Here is a 20,824-nt window from a genome sequence, read left to right as displayed (position 1 = left end):
ATTTTTAGTTAATCACTGTAGTAACATCCACACTACTCTTATTCTAATATACATTAAAAGCAGGCCTATCTGCGTCAAGAAAGATCAAAAGAAGAAGACTCACTTTTGAACAATTATTTGAATCCCACCTCTAAACTCACTTTTGAACAAATATTTGAATTCTTACGTGGTGTTTGGATTGCAATTTTTCTTTGAAAAATTGTTACGTTTTTCATAAATATATTTTTAATCACATTTTTATCTCACTTATATCAAATCGTTATAATATTTTTTTCTACAAAAAGTTTAAAAAAATGCAATTCAAACAAAGTAGTACTGCATCGTATGTTTTTTTTTGGCAATTATAATTTTAGTGCAAGGAAAATGTTTTTTCCATATTTGTTTGTCTAGAGTTTTTGGGCATGTTTCTCTTTTGTCCTTTGTCAAGATACAGAGTGAAACCAAACGCCGAGAGAGAAAATGCTGCGTAATGATTCTAGTTGTCCTATTGGGTGGATTTTGCTTGTGTTTGGCAGATTTACCGAAACACCCCTCTAAGTGGAAACCGGTGGTACTCTGAAAAAGAGTGGATCTGCAAGTGCCCTGTCCTTTTATTTTGAATCATTTTCTGACAAACTTTATATGAAAGTGGCTTTAAGATATGATGTCTCTTATGGTAAATGACAAACTAGTTCTTGCAAGCATGCTTCCATATTCTTTTGTCTATTTTCAGTCAAAATAATTGATCTCTGTGCCACAACATGAGTTTGAAATTGCTCATGCTAAATAGAGAAAAAATTCAAAAAAAAAAAAAGAAATTCAATCAATAGTAGTGCTAATTAGACTTGTAAGTTTACTAAGGAACTCCACTAGAAATTGTAGTAAGTGGTCATAATTATTAGTAGTGCTTAGGAAGCTCGATTGTATTGATATTTTTAGAAGTTTTTATAAAAAAGTGTACTGTAATGATTTGATGTATACGAGGTAAAAAGATATTTAAAAAATATGTTCACAAAAAATATAAAAATTTATTATAAAAAACAACAAACCAAACAAGATGGTGTCGAAAAATTTATGGTTACATAGAAAATTATCCTGCTAACAACTACGATTAACCAATCTAAGAAGTCTTATAAAAAGATGATTTATTGAAAAAATATATGGTACAGCCATCTTGGAGAAGACCTTCTCAAATTGTTGAAATCTTTAAGCTATATCTTTTCTGAATATTTGGAATTTTTTTATTTAGTTGATTTTAAAAGAAATTTATTTTATTTGGTTCATTGTTGTGAGGACTTTTTTTTTTTTAATTTTCAAAATTTGTTATTTAGCAAGGATTTTTCATTTTTTTTGAGGACTAGATTAATTATTTGAAAAATGCCATTCAGAAAGACCATTACTTAAATTTAGAGAGTAGACACAAGAGAGGTGATTACTTTTAAATGCCATCGTCTCCTTTTTATAGGGAGTAATTTTACTATTGCATTTAAGAGAAAGGGGAAAAGATAGGGTGAGTTGTTTGTAAGTGAAAGGTGGAATCCCCCCACTTATACTTAAAAAAAAAAAAAAAAAAAGGAAAGCGTTTAAATATTTTGTTCCAACTCATTGCAATAAACCTACACATATTCAAGTGGTCTGCCTGCTTTTTATTCAGGTGCTTTTACTATTTTGTAGTTAAGTAAACATTTAGTATAATATTTTACACTATCTTGGGGTTCCACAAAAGGTGACTAGCAGTAAAAAGGTGTTTGAGATTCAAAGTCATATTAACACTTATCTAATTTTTGTTTGAAACATGAAAAGGTATTCTACATTTTAGTGTTGTTTGAATTGAAATATTTTTAACAAAAATTTTTTTACATTTTTATAAATGTATTTTTAATAATCTTTTTATTATATATATAGATATATATATATCAAAATCATGAGGATACATGTCTTCTGAAAAAAATTTCAAAAAATACGTAATTCAAATTGCACCCATCTTCCTTTGGTAATTTGACTAGTAACAGTTGTTCAAAGTTCAAACCACGTTCAAACAATAATGAATCAAATAAATCAAAGATACTCTCATGCTACTCCTTTGCCATTCTCCATCCCAGTGTAATCCTCATTGGTTATCTCAAATCCAGAAAAAAAAAAAAAAAAAAAGAGAGAGAGAGATCTGTCAACCAGAATAATTACATCCATAAAATAATCCATCAAACAACTCCCTAAGAATCCTGCCAAACCTTACATTAGCCATTAAAAAAAAATTCAAACTTGTATAGCCACTTTATATTTAGTCCACCATTCATAGCTCCTCCTTGGGAAAACCGACCCAAGTACAGTTCAAATCAAACTCAAAACACCGGCCCTCTTCCTCACAGACAAACTTCTTCTGCAACTCGTGTTTGCAGATGCCATGCATGCATACTTGTTTGAAAGTAAAGATTGAAACTTGGCCATTATTATTCCGTAGACTCCAAACCATGAAGCTAATTAGTAGAAGTCTGCTGGTAATTGGCTTTAAGCTGGTTTATTTCTTCACATTTTCCATTTCTTTAACTTCTTCACTCAATTCAGATGGTATTTCACTCTTAGCTCTCAAAGCAGCCATAACCACAGATCCAAAACATGTTCTTTCCACCTGGAAAGAATCAGACTCCACCCCATGCAGGTGGGCTGGGATCACCTGTGATCAGACCCACCAAAATGTCGCCTCCATTTCCCTCTCCAACAAAGGCCTCACCGGCTACATTCCCTCTGAGCTTGGTGCACTTTCGTCACTTTCTTCCATCACTCTTTCCTTCAACAACTTCTCCAAAATTGTCCCTCTTCACCTCTTCAATGCTACTTCACTGAGCTCGATTGACCTCTCCCATAACAACCTCTCTGGACCCCTGCCACACCAGATCATTTCCCTCAAGAACCTCACTCATCTTGATCTTTCCTCAAATCAGCTCAATGGGTCCCTCCCTGAGGCCTTAAGCAGCTTGACTAAGCTTTCAGGGACTTTAAATTTCTCATGCAACAGATTTTCCGGCGAGATTCCGGCGAGTTTTGGCCGGTTTCCGGTGATTCTGAGCTTGGACCTCCGGGAGAATAATCTGACTGGAAAGATACCTCAGGTGGGGTCATTATTAAACCAGGGCCCCACTGCTTTTTCTGGGAATCCTTCCCTTTGTGGGTTTCCACTGGAGATTCCATGCAGTACTCAGCCTGAAGCTGCTGAAAATCCAAGAATTTTGCCGAACCCGGAAAAACCGAGTCTTTTATCAGATGGGGTAGTGGCGAAAGGGAAAACGAAAAGTGGGTCGATGGTGATTCCCTTAATTTCTGGAGTTTCAGTGGTGATTGGGGTGGTGTTTGTATCAATGTGGGTGCTCATGAAAAGGTTGAATCTTGCGGAGGGTAAAACGGGAGGAGAAAAGTTCGAGAAAGAGAAGGAGATGGAGAGGGATATTGGTTTTGCAGGTGGTAGTGAGGAGGGGCGAAAGGGTAAATTTGTGGAATTAGATGAAGGGCTTGGGTTGGAATTAGAGGATTTGTTAAGGGCATCTGCGTATGTGGTGGGGAAGAGCAGAAGTGGTATCGTATATAAGGTGGTCGGAGGGGGGAGTGGTGGGAGGAGAGCTGGTGTGGGTGGTTCTACTGTTGTTGCTGTGAGGAGGTTGAGTGATGGAGATGGTATATTGAAGTTCAAGGAATTTGAAGCTGAGATGGAAGCTATAGGGAGGGTTCAACATCCCAACATTGTGAGGTTGAGGGCTTACTATTATGCTAGTGATGAAAAATTGCTGGTTTCTGATTTCATCTGCAATGGAAGCTTGCACAATGCCCTTCATGGTAAACTTAGATTTTTAATTCGTTTTCAAAGTTTTGGAATCCTTTATGTAATGCTACGTGATTGCTGACTTTTGGTGATTATGTTACTATTTTAACTGACTAACTTGTTTGGCAGTTCTGCACATTACCTACCATGTATTGTCTATCTTGTAAAAATTTGTATCCACCATAAAGCCAAGGTTCACTACAAAATCCCTGCTTAGTGTATTGTGCAAAATCCCTGCTTAGTGGCCAAAGAAAAGTTAAATAAACCGATGTTAGGATGTGTACATGGCACAAACTAGTCTATCTTCTATTAATTAGTTAATCAGATAATTAGATGTGTTGAGCTTGGAATGTGGAACAATGGTTGAGGATTTGATTAACAGTGAGCTCGCACGTCACATTGATTGGATACACAGAATTGCTGACAAGAGTGGTACAGTACACCAAAAATTGGTAGCAGAGATAAGTCACAAGTGACTGTTGGTGAAGACTGAAGGGGGAGCTAATTTGCTTAGGAGATTTGGTTAGAAATGTTAGACATAGTTATACTCAGGTGTTAGCTGATTTCAGAAAATTTGCTTGTGTTTTGCAAAATCATGAAATCATGCTTGTGTATTGTGTATGTCAAACAAAAATGAAGAATGCAGCTTAAAACTTGAGGATACTAATTATGTTACCAGACACTGGTGATTTGTATAACCATGAGTTTGTATCGTCGTCTCATTTTGTGGCGTTATTGACATGGCATCACGCATTTGGTGAACACACGAGTGATGGTCATCCTAGTATCCCACTGTTTTACTGGTGTTTTATAGAATGATTACTCTTCAAGTTCTAAACAGTTTCATATGTCCTAAATGCAAGTACGCCATTGTTGAGGTATTATATGTTAAGTCAACTCTGATTTACTTTTATAAATTGTGTCAAGAAACATTCTATTGCGATCATGCATGCAAAATAAGATATGATCTACCGTCTTTAGAAAAAATTACCTTTCGGACAAGGTCATAGTGAAGATGATTGAAATACTACAAGGGACATACCAGAAAAACTAGTAGCTTTTGGATTGTGGTATGTGCGAAGTCTAAGCTCTCTCTGACATAGTTTTCTTCCCATATTAAGATTCTTTAGCGTATTAAGTCATGACAACCTACCTCTGGGATCCAACAGCTTTGCGACTCTCCTTTCAATGTACACACGAGGAGTACACCACTTGTTCCTAGTACCAACACCCTTCTTTTGCCATCAAAGAAAGGCAGCAGCATACATGACACCAATCTTTTGAGCACTAACTTCTGATTCATCTTGAAATTTTACCAGTTTTCTTTTCACCATGCGGTTAGTATGCTGAATAGTTTGATTATGGAAAGCATTCATGCAATTTTAATAAATGATTTTCTCCAACCAATTTGAAGCTGAGACCTTCAAAGCTACTTGATTCACTAAATTGCATTTAACAGGGGAGAAAACTTTCAGGTGCTCTTAAAAGTGGACCTTCTAAGTTGCCAGCAAATGAAAGTTGAAGTCTTGCCTGTTTCAATCATTTGGATTGTAATTTAAATAAGAGCTAAGTTATTTTGTGACACATTTTTGTACCATTTGATCTGTTACAGTCATGATGTAGGTGATCTGCACTTATATTTTTTGCACGCATAAGGGTTGCGTTTTATTAGTAACACTTCAGCAATCTCTTTTCTTCTATCACCCTACTTTAATTGTTTGATTTCTCTCCTCAATTTTCAAGCCTTCACAGTCTGTCTTATATTCACAAAAAGCAACAATAATTTTAATGCGTCTGGCATCACAAAGAGTTTATGGACGTGAACTCAAAATCTGATGTAGTGACGTATGTAAATTGATGAAATTTTACACATTTTCACTTTCTATTTCTGGAACTTGATGTTTATAGCTTTCTTCACTCAACAGTGGTTAGCTGCTTGAAATTTTAACACAAGTTAGCAACATGAGTTTGTTTTTCAAAAATGTTATCTGGGTAGACAAAAGTTTTATCTTCTTAGAATCCTCCATATATATGCCTTCTCACTGGTCTTTTGCCAAGTTTTTGTGTTGCCCCTTGCTTTATATTTCACTGCGTTCTTAGCAGAAATGTCTACAACTTGGAACTAACTATTAAAGTGTGCAAATAATTGAAGCATCTGTGCATCATATAAGCTAATTGAGCAGATCTTCATATTGTGAGGACATCTCTCATTGCTTTCATTTGTCTAATCCCATTCAGGGTATGAGTGGTTGTCCTTTTTTCCTCACTGTTTCATGTAACTATTCTGGTTGAGTGGCACCAGCAACTAGTAAACTTAATTCTTTGTGCTTTTGATATTTCAGGAGGGCCTGCCAATTTGCTGCCACCATTGTCATGGGCAGCAAGATTAAGAATTGCTCAAGGTGCAGCCAGGGGACTAATGTACATTCATGAATGCAGTCCTCGAAAATACGTTCATGGGAACATAAAATCCTCAAAAGTCCTTTTAGATGAAGATCTGCAGCCTTATCTCTCTGGTTTTGGTCTGACTCGTCTGTTATCAGGCACGACAAAATCCTTGAATGCTGCTTCCAGAAGGCAGAGCTCCAGCCAAATCACGGTGAGCCCAACAAGTTCAGCTCCCTCATCTGTCATGTACACAGCACCTGAAGCTCGAGTACTAGGCAGCAAGTTCACACAGAAATGCGATGTCTACTCCTTTGGAATTTTGCTTCTGGAGATTCTAACTGGTCAATTGCCACATGGTGGGCTGGATGACGATGACAAGGGGCTTGAGAGCAATGTCAGGAAGGTGTTCCGCGAGGAACGGCCCTTGTCTGAGATTATAGACGCTGCTCTTCTTCATGAGGTTCATGCGAAAAAGCAAGTACTTGCAGCTTTTCATATTGCGCTCAATTGCACAGAACTAGATCCTGAACTTCGACCCAGGATGAGAATGGTTTCCGATAGTCTTGATCGGATCAAGTTGTCATAAAGTCAAAAAGGGGACAGATTTTTGGTGTCATCTCAACTTTGTAGCTAGTGTATTGCTGCAATATCTCCTAGGATGTAGAATAGTTTTAATTCCTTGTGAATATAACTGTGCCTCTTGGAAGTTTTTGCTCTTGAATTCTTTTTTCCGAAACGGAATAAACTCATACACACACAATTAGATTAGAAACACTTGGAAGTTACGCTGTTAAATCTAAGTGGACCTCACAGAGAATTCACGTCCAGTCAATTGGTGACAGGACGAGGCTCTCGAGGAACTGAAGTCTAGGTTGAAGAATCCACACACGAGTGATGTGGGACGGAAGCCTGGACACCTCCTATCCCCCCTCCCCCCTCCCCGAGCACACCCTCGCCAAACATATATGTTTGTTCATGGGAGCACACTCTCGCCAAACATATATGTATGTTCATTTTTTTCGAAATGGAATAAACTCACACATACACACAATTAGATTAGAAACACTAGGAAGTTACACATTTTTTGCTCTTGAATTCTGATAGGTAGGAAACTGGAGAGTGGTAGCTATTTCTTGATAGGTTACCAGATCATGAGGCCAGACTAGGTGACACCCCAAATCCTGATTTGTCAAATTCCATTGTTATGTGGTCCGTGGCTTTGCATATTTATCTTTTTCTAGCCACCAGATTGGATACCATGGGATTGAGTCGTACAACTTGGTGCAGCAATTGCTAAAAGCCCTTTTCAAGTAGTAGTCAAATTCATATGATCGATATAACAGTCCCTGCCGGAAAGTAAAGGTACCAGTTTACTGCTAGGAATGGGTCTACCAAATCCAAATGCCACTACTATTCTACAGGCAATTAAAAATGTTCTTTCCCTACTCATACTGACAATTCCACCAAAATAATTGGTTTTGATCTAAAGGTATATCCAGGGGGCTCCGCCGAACTCCCCTCTGGATGACCATTAGCTAGAAATCAATTCCCTGCTTATTATCCTTGGACCTTGATCAGGATTCAGGGGTTTTAAGTAGTATTTTCTTGGTGGTTAATTGGTATGAAGTATTGCTCGGTGATCTGGCTTTAAGCTAAAGCTGACAGGTTTGTCTAGGCTAGGACGAGGGGCCTGGACGGTTGTCTCTGACAACCGTTCAAGGCAGTTCACGGCCTGGATGAGGTCTCAAAAATTTGTGCAGCTCAGATCACGTATTGTAATTCGATTTTCACGTCGTGTGGGACCCACAAAAATATTGTTCTAATGTTACTCGCTGTTGTTCTATTGTTACACTTTGTACAGATAATGTTACACTATGTACAAATGGTGTTACACCTTTCGGAGCGGTTGTCAGAACAACCGCTCCAGCCCTGCGTCCGGCTAGGTTAGCGTTGGACAGTCTTAGGGCGTACTTAGGAATATGCATCTATTTACACAACTTATTCAGATACCTAGGTCCCAAACTTTTTTTGGATTGTTTACGCTTTTCGTGAAAATATTTTTTTATTATCTTTATATTTCAGATATATTAAATTGATACTGTACATTTTTCTAATAAAATACTAAACAATAGCAATCCAAATGGGTTGCCCCATTTATTTATATATCCCCATCCTGACTAAAACACGCTTAATTATACTAGAAATTTGGCTGATTTTTTTTTTTCATTTTACCCTCTATGGCCGATTATAATCATTTTAATTAAGAATGCAAATCTAAACACCGATGTGAAACAAGCGGTCGAAACTTGTTAGACGCTGCAAGATTGTTCAAAGGTGATCAGCTGCGGTGAGAAGAAGTCTAAAATGCATAACAACTTTAAATGGTCAATGGTAAATGCAAATCTGAACACCAATGTAGAACAAACTGTCCAAACTTAATTGAGTATTGTAGGATTGTCCAAAGATGAGCTGGGTGAAAAGAAGTCTAAAATGTATAACAAACTTTAAATGGTCATAACTCAGTTCTTGAAATACGCCATAATGTGTTATTGACCAAAGATGGCAAGATTATTGTTTGTCTTCTCCTCTTTGTTGCTTCACGTCCAACACCCTAACAGATTGAAGCATAATGTGTTATTAAGAATGGAAAATAAACTATGGCATGAAAATATAGAAAAATGTTATTCGCACTTTCATTTTTATTGATCATACTTCCATTGTCATTTTAATCATATAGTTTTTATTTATTACTAGTAACAGTTCACCTGCTTTGCATGTGATTGTAATATCTTAAAATATATTATTCTTCAAATACTAAAATTTTTTATGAAATTTTGATCACCAACATAATAATAGAGTATTTTTATGTTATTTATTTTTTTAAGCTAGTTACTTTTAAAAATTTTATTAAATAAAAAGAGATAGAAAACATTCCAATGTAGTTGACATGTCCCTTAAGATTGAATTTGGAATCATGAAGCAAACACTTTTTGATTTATAGTTTGAATTCTAATATATCAAATATTGATAATATCATGTTTTATCAAAATTATTGTATATTCATGATTCTATTATATTTAAACCACAATCATCACAATTTTTTATAAACGAAGAATATAATTGAGTTAGAAAAATAAACATAAGTGTAATTTGAATTCTTCGTATTATGTTAATTCTATTTGTGTCAATAATGGAGTATAAATGATCTACCAGGTAAATTTTTTTGGCTTGCACATTCTGACAATTAAAATTTTATAGATAGAGATAGCTGGAATTTTTCTATTTTCCTTTTCTTTTATTCATATTATTAGCAAAATATCCAATGCAAAGCAAAAGCAAAAAGTCTACAATATTTTTGGTTTTAGTATCAGTTTTTTTTATCATGGAATTGGAATGAGAATTGTGGCTAATTAACAATTTAATATTAATTTTTTGTATATTGCAGTGTTTTATTTTTAAATTTTCAATTTTTAATCCATAACCACTATTATTATTATCAATTATTGGAATGCACTAAATCTATCTAATTACAATTGTCACCATAAATGAAATGTACTTAATTTTAAATCTTTTCATTTCATAACCGTTTCCATTATTCACTAATATTACAATACAATAAATATATGTAATCATTAGAAGAATAAGGGTATTTTGGACATCACCAAAAACAATTTGGATATCATTTTCATTTTATCATTCTTTATTTCATTTTAAATGTACTATTATTATAATTCTTATTTTATCATTGGAGATTGCTTCTGACTTGATGGATGGATTTGATTTGCTCAAACCAATACAAATAAAGCATTACTATATTTGTCTTCTCCTGGATATCAATAATTTGAATGTTGTCTTTGATATTATTTGAATTTTGTTCTACCTTTTTAATTCATTTGCTATTTACTTTATGTCATTTTATAATAGTTTTCAAAATTTTTCAATTTTTTTATTTTGATCTGTTGCTATTAATAATAATATTGGTTTGTATGGTACTTTTTCAGATTTCTTTTTTCCAATTTAATACTGCTATTTCAGTTATAAAGATGTCATCATTTTTTGTATATTGAAATTCCATCAGGTGCAATATGAAAAAATTCTTCATATTGGTAAAAAGTGCATAATTGTAAATACTCGTGATATTTGTATGAAGATATACATATGAATAAGAGTTCTTTTGTCCTTGTATATTTCTCCATTTTCTAGAGAGTATCTATTTTTTGAAATTCAATTTTTTTTTTACAATCTGAACTACTTTCTATTGAGAAATTTTTCATACTTCAATTGAGAAATTTTGATACGTATAATAATTGTAGATGGAATCGAAGGGCAAGTAAACAGTTTTTAAAGAGCAATTTTTAATTATAATTACCAATACTATTAAGATGTTATCAATTGGAGTGTTTTATTTCTTTTAACTAGTGCCACATTAAAATGCAATAATTCTAATTAAAAGACATGAAGTTAATTTAGAAATAACAAAAATTAAAATAAAAAAGTGCTTACACTTTCAGTCCCTAATACCAAGATTTATACTTTTTATATAGTAATGATAATGATATTATATGATACTTAAAATAAATGGTGGGAGTGAAAAATAATAAAAAAGGAAGTGCAAATAAAATCTTTCAGAATATAACACCAACCTAAACTAAATATAATATGTATATCATTGGCCTACTCTGATCTCTATTTTAGCCTAAAAAACGGAATCCCCTTTGTCAATTGAAGCCTTAAAAAAATTTTCAAGTCCCGCGGGAATGGAACAAGAGGAACAATCACATTAAAGGAGGAGTAAATCTAGGTAGTTGATTGGTGCTATAAATGTACAGATACCCAAGAGGCAAGAAGACAAAAGAAATGACAATTGCTCAAGTCTTAAAAGGACCACAAAAAGAAAAAATACACTAGCAAATATTAGGGAGTTCTATTGGTTTTCTGGTCCCCCATTCCTATCTTTCTTACGGACACACCGAAATAAAACAAAGTGGTTGCAGGAAATTCAGTGCGGAGCCTAATACTCTACTCTTCCAAGTCTTCTTAGCTTCACGTATCCGCATGTACGTTGGATATACCTTCACACATCCCTTCTGGTATATTACAGCCCACCTTTTAAATTTTCATTAGGTATAGAGATTTGAATAGCTGATCCGTAGTTAAATGAGCATTTCATACTTTGCTTGGTGGCCAATTTACGGGGAGTTGGTTCTTACCTTCAAATAGAAGGTCATTACTTTTTGACCTTTTCCGTTATTAGGCCTCTCAATCGGGCCTAATAAATTGGAATTTCATAAGTTCAAATTCAACATATTTAATTTGTAATACTTTCGGGTTTTGTGATATGAGATTCAAATTAATAAATGTGAAATTCATATTTAACTCACATAATATTCAAGTGGTGAGCCCTATTCGAGATTAATCTAAACTCACTTATTATTCAATCTTCTTAATATAATTGTTATAACTATTAAGTTGTAAAACTAATTTAACATTCACAAGACTACAATATTAAAACTAATTATAAACGAGTAATAGTTCTTAAAAAGTATATAAATCAAGAATTTTTTCAATAATATTTATATTTAATTCGTTCAAAGTATATAGAAAATAGTAATAAAATATGTGATCATAAGCCAATATATTTTCAAATATTGAAACTTCTTCATAGCCTTGTAACTTGAATCCAAACATGCCAACACAAAAAAAAAACAATCAATATTATGCCAACACAAAAATTTACTCAACGAATAAGAAAAAATTTACTCAACGAAAATATTATATAATTGGATATAGAATTGATTAATTGTATAAAATATAATACCAAAACATAAATATTATATATAATACCTATATATAATTATATTACCAAAATATAAATATTATAAATATTACCTATATTATATTATATTAATATTATATATATATATATATAGGACCATGTCTATATTGGATTTGAACCAAGTAAAACCCAAACTCGGCTTATATTTAATGTGAATATGAGCCTAGTTTTGAAATCCAAGCTCAGCCTGACTCATTAATATTATAAGGCTCATCAAAGTTTTTATCAGGTCGGATGGATCGGGCTTGACTGGCCCAATCTTATTGACAGTCCTATCCGTTATGCCTGTCGATCTCCAAATGCAGAAAGGGAGAAAAAGAAAAAGAAAGAGAGAAAGAGTGAGGAAGAAACTAGACAATTAACAAGCTTGGTTAGAACAAGGGCATTGAACCAAATGTTGCCTCACGTGTTCTTGTTTCCCACCACACAAACACTGCACCACTTTTAATTAGGGATGTAGTACTAATATCGTCAAGAGTAATGTGAATGCCTCTGTCTAGTATCTTTCACTACCAGCCCGTACTATTATTTTCCTTTTGCCATGCTGACGAATGGACTATTAATATTATTTGTATTTGTAATTCACTCCGACTTAATTCTGCAAGATTGTTTTGGAGGGACCACTCCACACTAGAATTGAAGGCTCAACCAAGAAAATATTTTAATAATTAAAAGTTCGATTGATTTTGACTTCGATCACCATCCACAAGCATAATTCACCAAATTGGGAATTTAAAATTATAATTTTTTTTTTTAAAAAATGATCCGTCTTTATCGATTGAATTAATACAAGTTAAAGATTCAACAATTACGTAAAAATAAATCTCTAGGACGATTATTTTCCACATGTTGAGATCACATTCCCAAATAGAACATTTCAAGGGTAATAATGTACGAGTATTGTAATTGAAGTGTTGACAGGCTGAGGCCCTCCTAACTCTCTACATCTTTGAAATGGATCTTTTTGGCCTTTTGCAACTTTTTGCAAGTTACCCCAAGCGCCGGGTGCAGCCATGTCCGTGCACGCCCGGCTTCATCTCCTAATCATCATGAGTTTGACTGATGGCGCAGCCATGTTCCTCATGCTTCTATAATGCTAGTGCTGCTGCATGTCTGCATGATATCGACTTTGTAAAGATCCAAAGGGAGGTGGGGAGACGTGCCATTGTTTGGATTCCGGGAAAGATCAAACGGACGTATTTTTTAATCATCTTTTTATTTTAAGAGATTCGACGGATAATCTATAAGTTAATAGGCACGCGTATTAAATCTGAATAACGCGGCTCTCACTTTTTTTTGTTTGGTGGGAATTATGCGTACTATATGTATAGTTCAACTAAGAAATGGAAGCAAATGCTAAAGAAGTTGCAAGCCAATACTTCCCAACTTGTGCGTAACGAAGTTGCAAGCCGATTTGGATACCACATGTTTCTAGTCGAACAATTATCTTATTCGCCTAATATTTGTGCTTATCCACCGGGGAATCAATCAATCAATCAATATAGTTTCTATACTCTCCTTATTCGCTTGTTTTTCTTCTCATCCTCCTGATCCAATTCTCTTCTGGAATTTGTCTACCAATTGGAACACTGACATATTAATTGATGGTATGGTCCCTGACTACCTTAGTTAGCCTTTATCCTTGTCGATTTCATCTTCGAAAATGTCCTAACAAGTCAACCATGTGTATGGGAATCTAAGCACAAATTCCTGCATGAATCGATCCCATTCCTTGATCAAGAACTACTACTTGTTCGTTTATTTCTTGTTTCCTCTTTTACGGTCTATATAAAGCCATTTGTTCATTCCCCTCCAACAATATTTTTATTCTTTATGACAAGAAAGCTATGAAATTTGTAAAAGGATTTCGAGGGCATACGCCATAAGTATTGCACTTTGTAAGATTCCACATGTATGTGAAGAAAACGCGAATCTGAATATCAGAATCCGACATTCTCCCAGGATTAATTTAGAGGTGCAAGATTCTCCTCTTTCTTAATTTGTTGGGGGCATTAGCCAAGAATAAACACACTTTCTAATCCACGTACGACAAAACTCAAGTACGCTGATTAGTGAAAGCTTGAGTTGCCTTCCATTGAACTGTCTTTTTGGACCGCAAAGTGGAAGAATTAATGCCAAATTACTAGTAATTGTCAGAAAAAAAAACTATTGTAGAAGTATGGCGTATGCACGATGGACTTGGAAATCTGGAGATAAGGTACCACGGGAATAACGAGGATAATGCAATCTCTTCTTGACTTTGTCTCCTCTCCTGTTAATTATTTAGGTTTGGTCCCTCTATAAAAATTTTTGCTTGTCCATGAGCCATCTAATGATAAGTTTGTCAATTTGATACTCTATGCTTAAACAAACCCTTCAAAGAATGAAAATTAGAAGAAAAAATTTAACACAGAGGGCCGATCAGTTCTTCCCACCCCATGCATGAGAATGGAAGATCGAAAAGGATTTACATCTAAATGTTGAGTTTTATGTTTTACAAAAAGGTTCTTAGTATAAATTTGACAAGAGTGGGGATTGGATTGGACGGTAAGACGGGAGGAATTGTAATTAAGATATTTTGGATTAAAATCCTCTCATTTACCCCCAAAAAAAAAAAAAGGTATAAGTTTGATATTCTTTTGCACGCACTCTCACAACAACAATATGTCCATTCTTATGTGTATCGAATCTCAGAATAATTTTTGCCATACGTGATCATCTCATAAATGAGTAAGAGGTACATGAATATATCCATTTCATTGTGGCACGTGGCCTTTTACCTGATATAAAGTCACTTGAAATGGATATAGGTATCAAAATGGTACTATTTATATATGCAAGGGACGAATTTCTATCATTTTATAAGTGAAGGACTATAAACACACATATGCAATATGCTAGAGGCCATTTGCATCATTTTCCTTTGGGATACTTTGAGTAACCTCCCTTGAAGTTTTTGACAATTTCACCTAATATTCTTGAGATTTTCAATATTACACTTGCCTCCCTCAACCCTATAATCATAATAACCTTACCACGTCAATATTTTTCATACAATTAAACAATATACTCCTAATCTTGTGCGTACAAATGCATTTTACACAATTAGACTTTAATGAAAATAGAAACAAGATTCACTCATAGAATAACTAATTATGTTCTAAACATAATTTTAACATTACAAATTAATTTTGGCTTTAGTCAAGCATTTGGAGATGAATAGGAAAAGATGGTCATGGAGGGGCTAATTGTGGTGATGGTCATGGAGATAGTCGTACTGATTTCGGATATGAGAATATGAAAGATTTAAAAGGGTAGAAATGAGAATTGAAATGAGCTTATGATGTTGTCTATGTTTCAAGTTTTTAAAGATTTTGATGAAAAAGTAAAATGAACTTCACGATTTCACGAGGACATGAAATTACTAAAAACCTTGGGGGAGTTTCTTGAAATTATCCCTTTTGCTTTTTTGGCAGGGATACTTCACTTGGTTCATTGCCTCACTAGAACAGAGTGAGGACACATGTACCTGCTGCTGGTGTCATTATCACTTCAAAATTGAGTCACTCCCTACTTTCCATTCTCTACTTAATAACAAAAGGGCCCTCAAAGATCCCGCTTAATTAGCACACCTTCCCTCATTCTCCACCATTATCATCCTAACAGGCCTACACGCTCTCCTCTCTTTTCCCCTTTGAGGCCAGAAAGCCCCACAAAAGTGGCCAAAGATCTATGTATCTAAGCCTCTTCTGCACATACAAGTGATAAGGAAAAAGAACCAATATATCCTCAGTTGCTTCTACTACAAGACTGAACTTGAAAAACTGCTTAACAACGAAGCAGATTTCAAGAAAAAGACCCCAGAATTTTCTTGAAGAAACGCTAAAGGAATGTATGGCGATTCCCAAGCATTATCTTCTGACGACAGCTCTATATTTCACTCAAGCTGGAATGCTAAAGAAGCCTTATTTGCACAGAGCAGGGAGTTATTCATGGACTCTGTCTCTGCTAGTAGTACAAACTATAGTAGTCTTGAGTTCAACAACCAATATACTGGTGCTAATCAAAATAGTTCTGGGCTACTAAGATTTAGGTCTGCTCCAAGTTCTCTGTTGGAGAGCTTAAGTGCTGCTGATAAGATTGTGGAAAACAGTGTTGAAAATCGAGGGTTGACCTCAAGATTCAATAGTTCCTGTGAAGCACAGAGCAATCAAGTCTCTCATAGTAGTAGTACTAAAGGTTACACTCTGAAATCACAATTACCACCTCAGTATCCGCGGGCATCAAGAGGAAGACTTGCTCAACTGGGCTCTGTAAATGGAGTGTATAGAGTTCCAGGTTCAATGGCAATGGATCATCAAAGGCAGCCCAAAATGAGTCCTACTCTTACTAGGCAAAATAGTTCACCTGCTGAATTGTTCTCACACCTCACTGCTCAATCTGGTAATGCTTATATGTTGAATTCTTGGATTTATCTGACATAAATGATTTGTTTAACAAAAAGTTCATGGATGTGAAATAAGTTCATGAGGCCTTTTCTGTGGGATTTATTGGCAATTCCAGCAGGCCTTTCTAGTTGTCCGTGTTTCAGTTTTTAGTTTGGATGATGTTTTCGCTTTTTCTTTGGCTTTTTCCTCTTCTTCAAGGAATTTTCATGAAATTTATCAAGCCCCCTTACTATTGTTTGCAGCTAATGATTGTACCTTGACACCAAAATCTCAAGTTAATGCTCATCAAAATATTGGTGAAAGATTGATCAATATCTATCACTCAGTTTCCTGATTAGTTGTCAAATAAATGATGAGGGGAACCAGGTTGAATAAAATGAAGTTGAAGGGGAAGGTGGCATATTGAGCTTCACCTCATAAAAATTACTACTGTGTGATCTCAGTGCTACTGTTTTCGTCTTGCTGCTTCTTTAATGAATTTTTGTACTCCTAAAACAAGCTACTTTAATTTTATCAGCAATATGCAGGCTATTCCACAATGAGAGGTGTTGGAAATTATAGACTGACAAATGGAGCTAGTGGAGATTTGAGTCCATCTTCAAATAGGTTCAAGGGACCGATGAGCTTCTCATCCGGGAGTCCAACGACGTTAGGGATGTTGTCTAGAATATCAGAAGTTGAGAACGAGACTGGTGGTGCTGACGGCTCTAATGATGACAAACTAGGAAATACCAATGGGGATACTCAATTGTATGGCTCTGGCTTCGGTTTTGGATCTTGGAACAGTTCACCAAAATTCGCTGAGAACTTAACCGGCCTTAAGAGAGAAATTGACTCTGATCAGAACTTATTTCCTGATAGTCAGGTAACAATTTCTGTTGTGTTGTGCATTGAATGTGATATTTCATCGATAGTTTTGATTTGTATTAGAACTTTTGCCTGCAACCAGGGTGGAGAGCCTAGAAATCGGCCTAATATTTTGTCCCACCACTTAAGTTTACCAAATACAGCTGAACTTGCTGCTATGGACAAGTTAATGCAATTCCAGGACACAGTTCCTTGCAAAATCCGTGCCAAACGAGGTTGTGCTACTCATCCACGAAGTATAGCAGAGAGGGTAATTTGTTCTCATATTTGATTTCGGTTTTGATCTTATCTTCACTTTCAAAAACTGTTTTTTTGGACTGTCTTGAACCTAATCCTGCAACAAAAGTTCTTTTTTTTTTTTTGGGTTCTTTTCAGTTATTCTTTAGTACGTGTGCCACAACCCACAAGACCACACAAGAAGTTTAAGATACCTTTGATCGGATAATGTGATTAAAGCATGAATTAAAAAAAATACTACTGTTTTTTCAGGTAAGAAGAACCCGGATCAGTGAAAGGATGAGGAAATTGCAGGATCTTGTTCCAAACATGGACAAGGTAAGATTTTGTACGCCTCATCCAATAGTCTCCAAGCACTATTTGGTTGCAGAAATAAAAGTTGTGGTATATCTTGTTGGCAGCAAACCAGCACAGCTGACATGTTAGATTTGGCTGTCGACTACATTAAAGATCTCCAAAAACAGTACAAGGTATCAAGGGATAGAACCTAGTATTATGCTAATATACTGTACTAAACCAAATATTCCTATTCATCAATGCTACACTTTAGAGACATCCATCTTATCTATCTGCAGACACTCAGCGATATTCGGGCAAATTGCAAATGCTCAGCCATGCAGAAGCCAGTTCCAGATCAAATGGTTTGATTGCTTCTGTACAGTAAAAAACACTACAAAGGGACTAGATGGAGAAGCAGTTCAATCAACTAATAATTTTCAATTTCTTTTGAAGCACCAAGGATAGGAGTATCAGATACTACTGTGATTTTCTAGTATTTTTCAATTCTAAGATTCTGATGTATTGTAGACTAGTATAACCAAGGTTCCCTACAGCAAAGTTGGGTTAGAGAAAAAAAAAGAAGAAAAGTATAAATCAATTGTACAGGGCATGTGAAAGTTACAATCCTTGTTCAATGTAATAATCTTGTTTCTCATTAACAAATCTATGTGAAGATTCTCACTCTGATTAAGCACCAGTATTATTCCTATGTTGGAGGTTAGATTCTTCTTCTTTTGTCTATGTTTAGGCCAACCAAGATATAGATGTTAGATTTCTTGTTGGTTGATTGCTGCAATGGTCAAATAAATATCTCTGGAATCCAAAGCCCACATGATTCGTTACGCTGCAACGTCCTTTCTGGTGAATTTTGTGTCAGTTCCTCCTATAATGGGAACCTTATCTACTTCCCTATTCTGCTTCTGCTTATTTAAGTTGTCATCGTCACCCATAGAAAGATATTTTCTTTCTCAACGGTTCATCTGTATTTTTATCGCAGAAGAGGAAGAAATGGCTAGTTGTGCAGTCATGTGGGGTTTGGTTTCTGAGGAAGTTTCAAGAAAGCAGAATTTGGTCCACAGCAGTTAGTGTCTGCCGGAGTTGCAATGGACCGGGTTCTTCCACTTTTAGACCGCGGAAATTAAATTAAAAAAAAGTTCATATATATGCTTTGCTTTGTTTGGATTGCCATTTTCCTTTGAGAAGTGTTTATGTTTTCTGTAGACACATATTTCAATAAATTTTTTACCTCATATATATCGAATCATTACGGTATATTTTCTAACAAAAACTTCAGAAAATAGCAATGCTCTCTTCCTTCCTTATTCTATTTATTTTTAGGTGAATGCCTATATGATTTACAACATCTTTGGAACTTTAAGTAAAAAGGTACTACATTTTATGCATGTGTAGCACTTTTAAAAATCAAATAATTTATATTTGAAAGTCAATTAAAAATGTAGTTATTATACATAAATTTCTTGCCTAATTCTTGAAAAATAGATATTTATCACTTTAACCAAAATATTGATTTCTTTAATTGCCTTAAAAATTTAGTACGTTGAGAAAATATTTCCTTGTTAGTGCCATCATGTTTGAGATTTTTTTTTTTGTTAAAAATTTGAGAAAATGTTATGTGGATGCTTAGATCATTTACTTTAGTGAAAAGTTAGGGACAAAATGTATAAAATTTAATGTCAAGTGCCATAATTCGATTGGATGCTTTTTAAATGAGTATTGAATATAATAGTAATTACGTATTCTTGTATCAATGTCCCTTCTTTTTAAATGTACTGTCTTTCTACTTGGGACAACGATGGTACTCTTTCATGAACTTGTGCAAAGGGAACCTGTTGCTACAAGCTTTTGGCACTCCTATTGCATTACTTATTTACTTATAGGGATCGGCTTCATCAGTTGATTTGGCTCAATTTTTTTAAAATAATTTTTTGGCATAAACTTATGCAACTTTGATATAATCATGAATTAGTTGTGTGAGTTGATCAAATATAAATTGTAAATTAATTGTACAAAAAGCAAATTATCTGGATGGTCATTGAACTTTTGGAATCGTCGAGTTTTGGCTACTGAACTATTAAAAGTTTAATTTTGGCTATTAAACTATTTAAAGTTTAGCTGTGTGAGTTGATAAAATATACAACTTTTGGCCACCGAATTAGTTGTGTGAGTTGATAAAATATAAATTGTAAATTAATTGTATAACAAGCAAATTATCCGGATGGCTATTGAACTTTTGGAATCATCGAGTTTTGGCCATTGAACTATTAAAAGTCTGATTTTGGCCACTGGACTATCTAAAATTTAGATTTCGGATCATTTCATCAATTTTAGTTGTTAACTATGAGTTTGTTTGGATTGGGCTTTATTTCTCAAAATTTATTTGCTTACATCATCATTACAATTTCCAATACACCTTTTTACCTTCCCAATTACTTTTTTATCTCACATACATCACATCACAAAAAGTGCTACAGTAAAAATATCTCTAATAATTCACAATCCAAACAGACCATATGTCTTTTTCTTCTATCTCGTGAATCGTGCAAGCACTCGGATTTGTCAAATTTACCGATTAAATTCAATGGAATCGCCTAGAATCTAAAATTTAGATAGTTCAGTGGTCAAAACTAGACTTTTAATAATTCAATGATCAAAACTTGATAATTCCAAAAAATTTGGTGTCCATTCAGATAATTTGCTCTTGTATAATTTAATAAACTTCACGATTATGCTACACCAAATGTTGTATGAATTATATGACTAGATGGAAGTGGACAAAAGTTCAACTAGAAATTAGAAAGATTCCCGATCTTACTTCTAAACGGATTTCTAAATTTTCTTCATTTCTTTTAAAAAATGAACTACATATAACAATTTTCGCTTCTTATGGCTGCTTCAGAGTCTACGCTTCTTAATCCCTCTATATTTTTCCCCTTCACTTTTAGGTTCACGCTTTTA

General features: G+C 34.6%; 2 protein-coding genes across 2 annotated transcripts; both read left to right on the top strand.

Annotated features, from left to right (window-relative positions):
• The first annotated feature begins 2,154 nt into the window (after positions 1-2,154).
• On the top strand, positions 2,155-6,902 carry LOC113694320 (receptor protein kinase-like protein ZAR1). Its single transcript, XM_027213235.2, has 2 exons — positions 2,155-3,807; positions 6,136-6,902. Exons 1-2 carry the CDS (start codon positions 2,379-2,381, stop codon positions 6,765-6,767), a joined length of 2,061 nt encoding a protein of 686 aa, XP_027069036.2. The 5' UTR covers positions 2,155-2,378; the 3' UTR covers positions 6,768-6,902.
• Positions 6,903-15,629: 8,727 nt separating this feature from the next.
• LOC113692070 (transcription factor bHLH130) lies at positions 15,630-18,545 on the top strand. Its single transcript, XM_027210410.2, has 6 exons — positions 15,630-16,460; positions 16,993-17,330; positions 17,415-17,582; positions 17,822-17,887; positions 17,971-18,039; positions 18,145-18,545. The coding sequence occupies exons 1-6, from the start codon at positions 15,908-15,910 to the stop codon at positions 18,214-18,216; spliced, it is 1,266 nt and encodes a 421-aa protein (XP_027066211.1). The 5' UTR covers positions 15,630-15,907; the 3' UTR covers positions 18,217-18,545.
• Positions 18,546-20,824: the final 2,279 nt, after the last annotated feature.

This window comes from Coffea arabica, chromosome 6c (genome assembly GCF_036785885.1).
Source record: "Coffea arabica cultivar ET-39 chromosome 6c, Coffea Arabica ET-39 HiFi, whole genome shotgun sequence".
Lineage (NCBI taxonomy): Eukaryota > Viridiplantae > Streptophyta > Magnoliopsida > Gentianales > Rubiaceae > Coffea > Coffea arabica.
The sequence above is the reverse complement of the archived record's forward strand: the minus strand, read 5'-3'. Positions and strand labels throughout refer to the sequence as shown.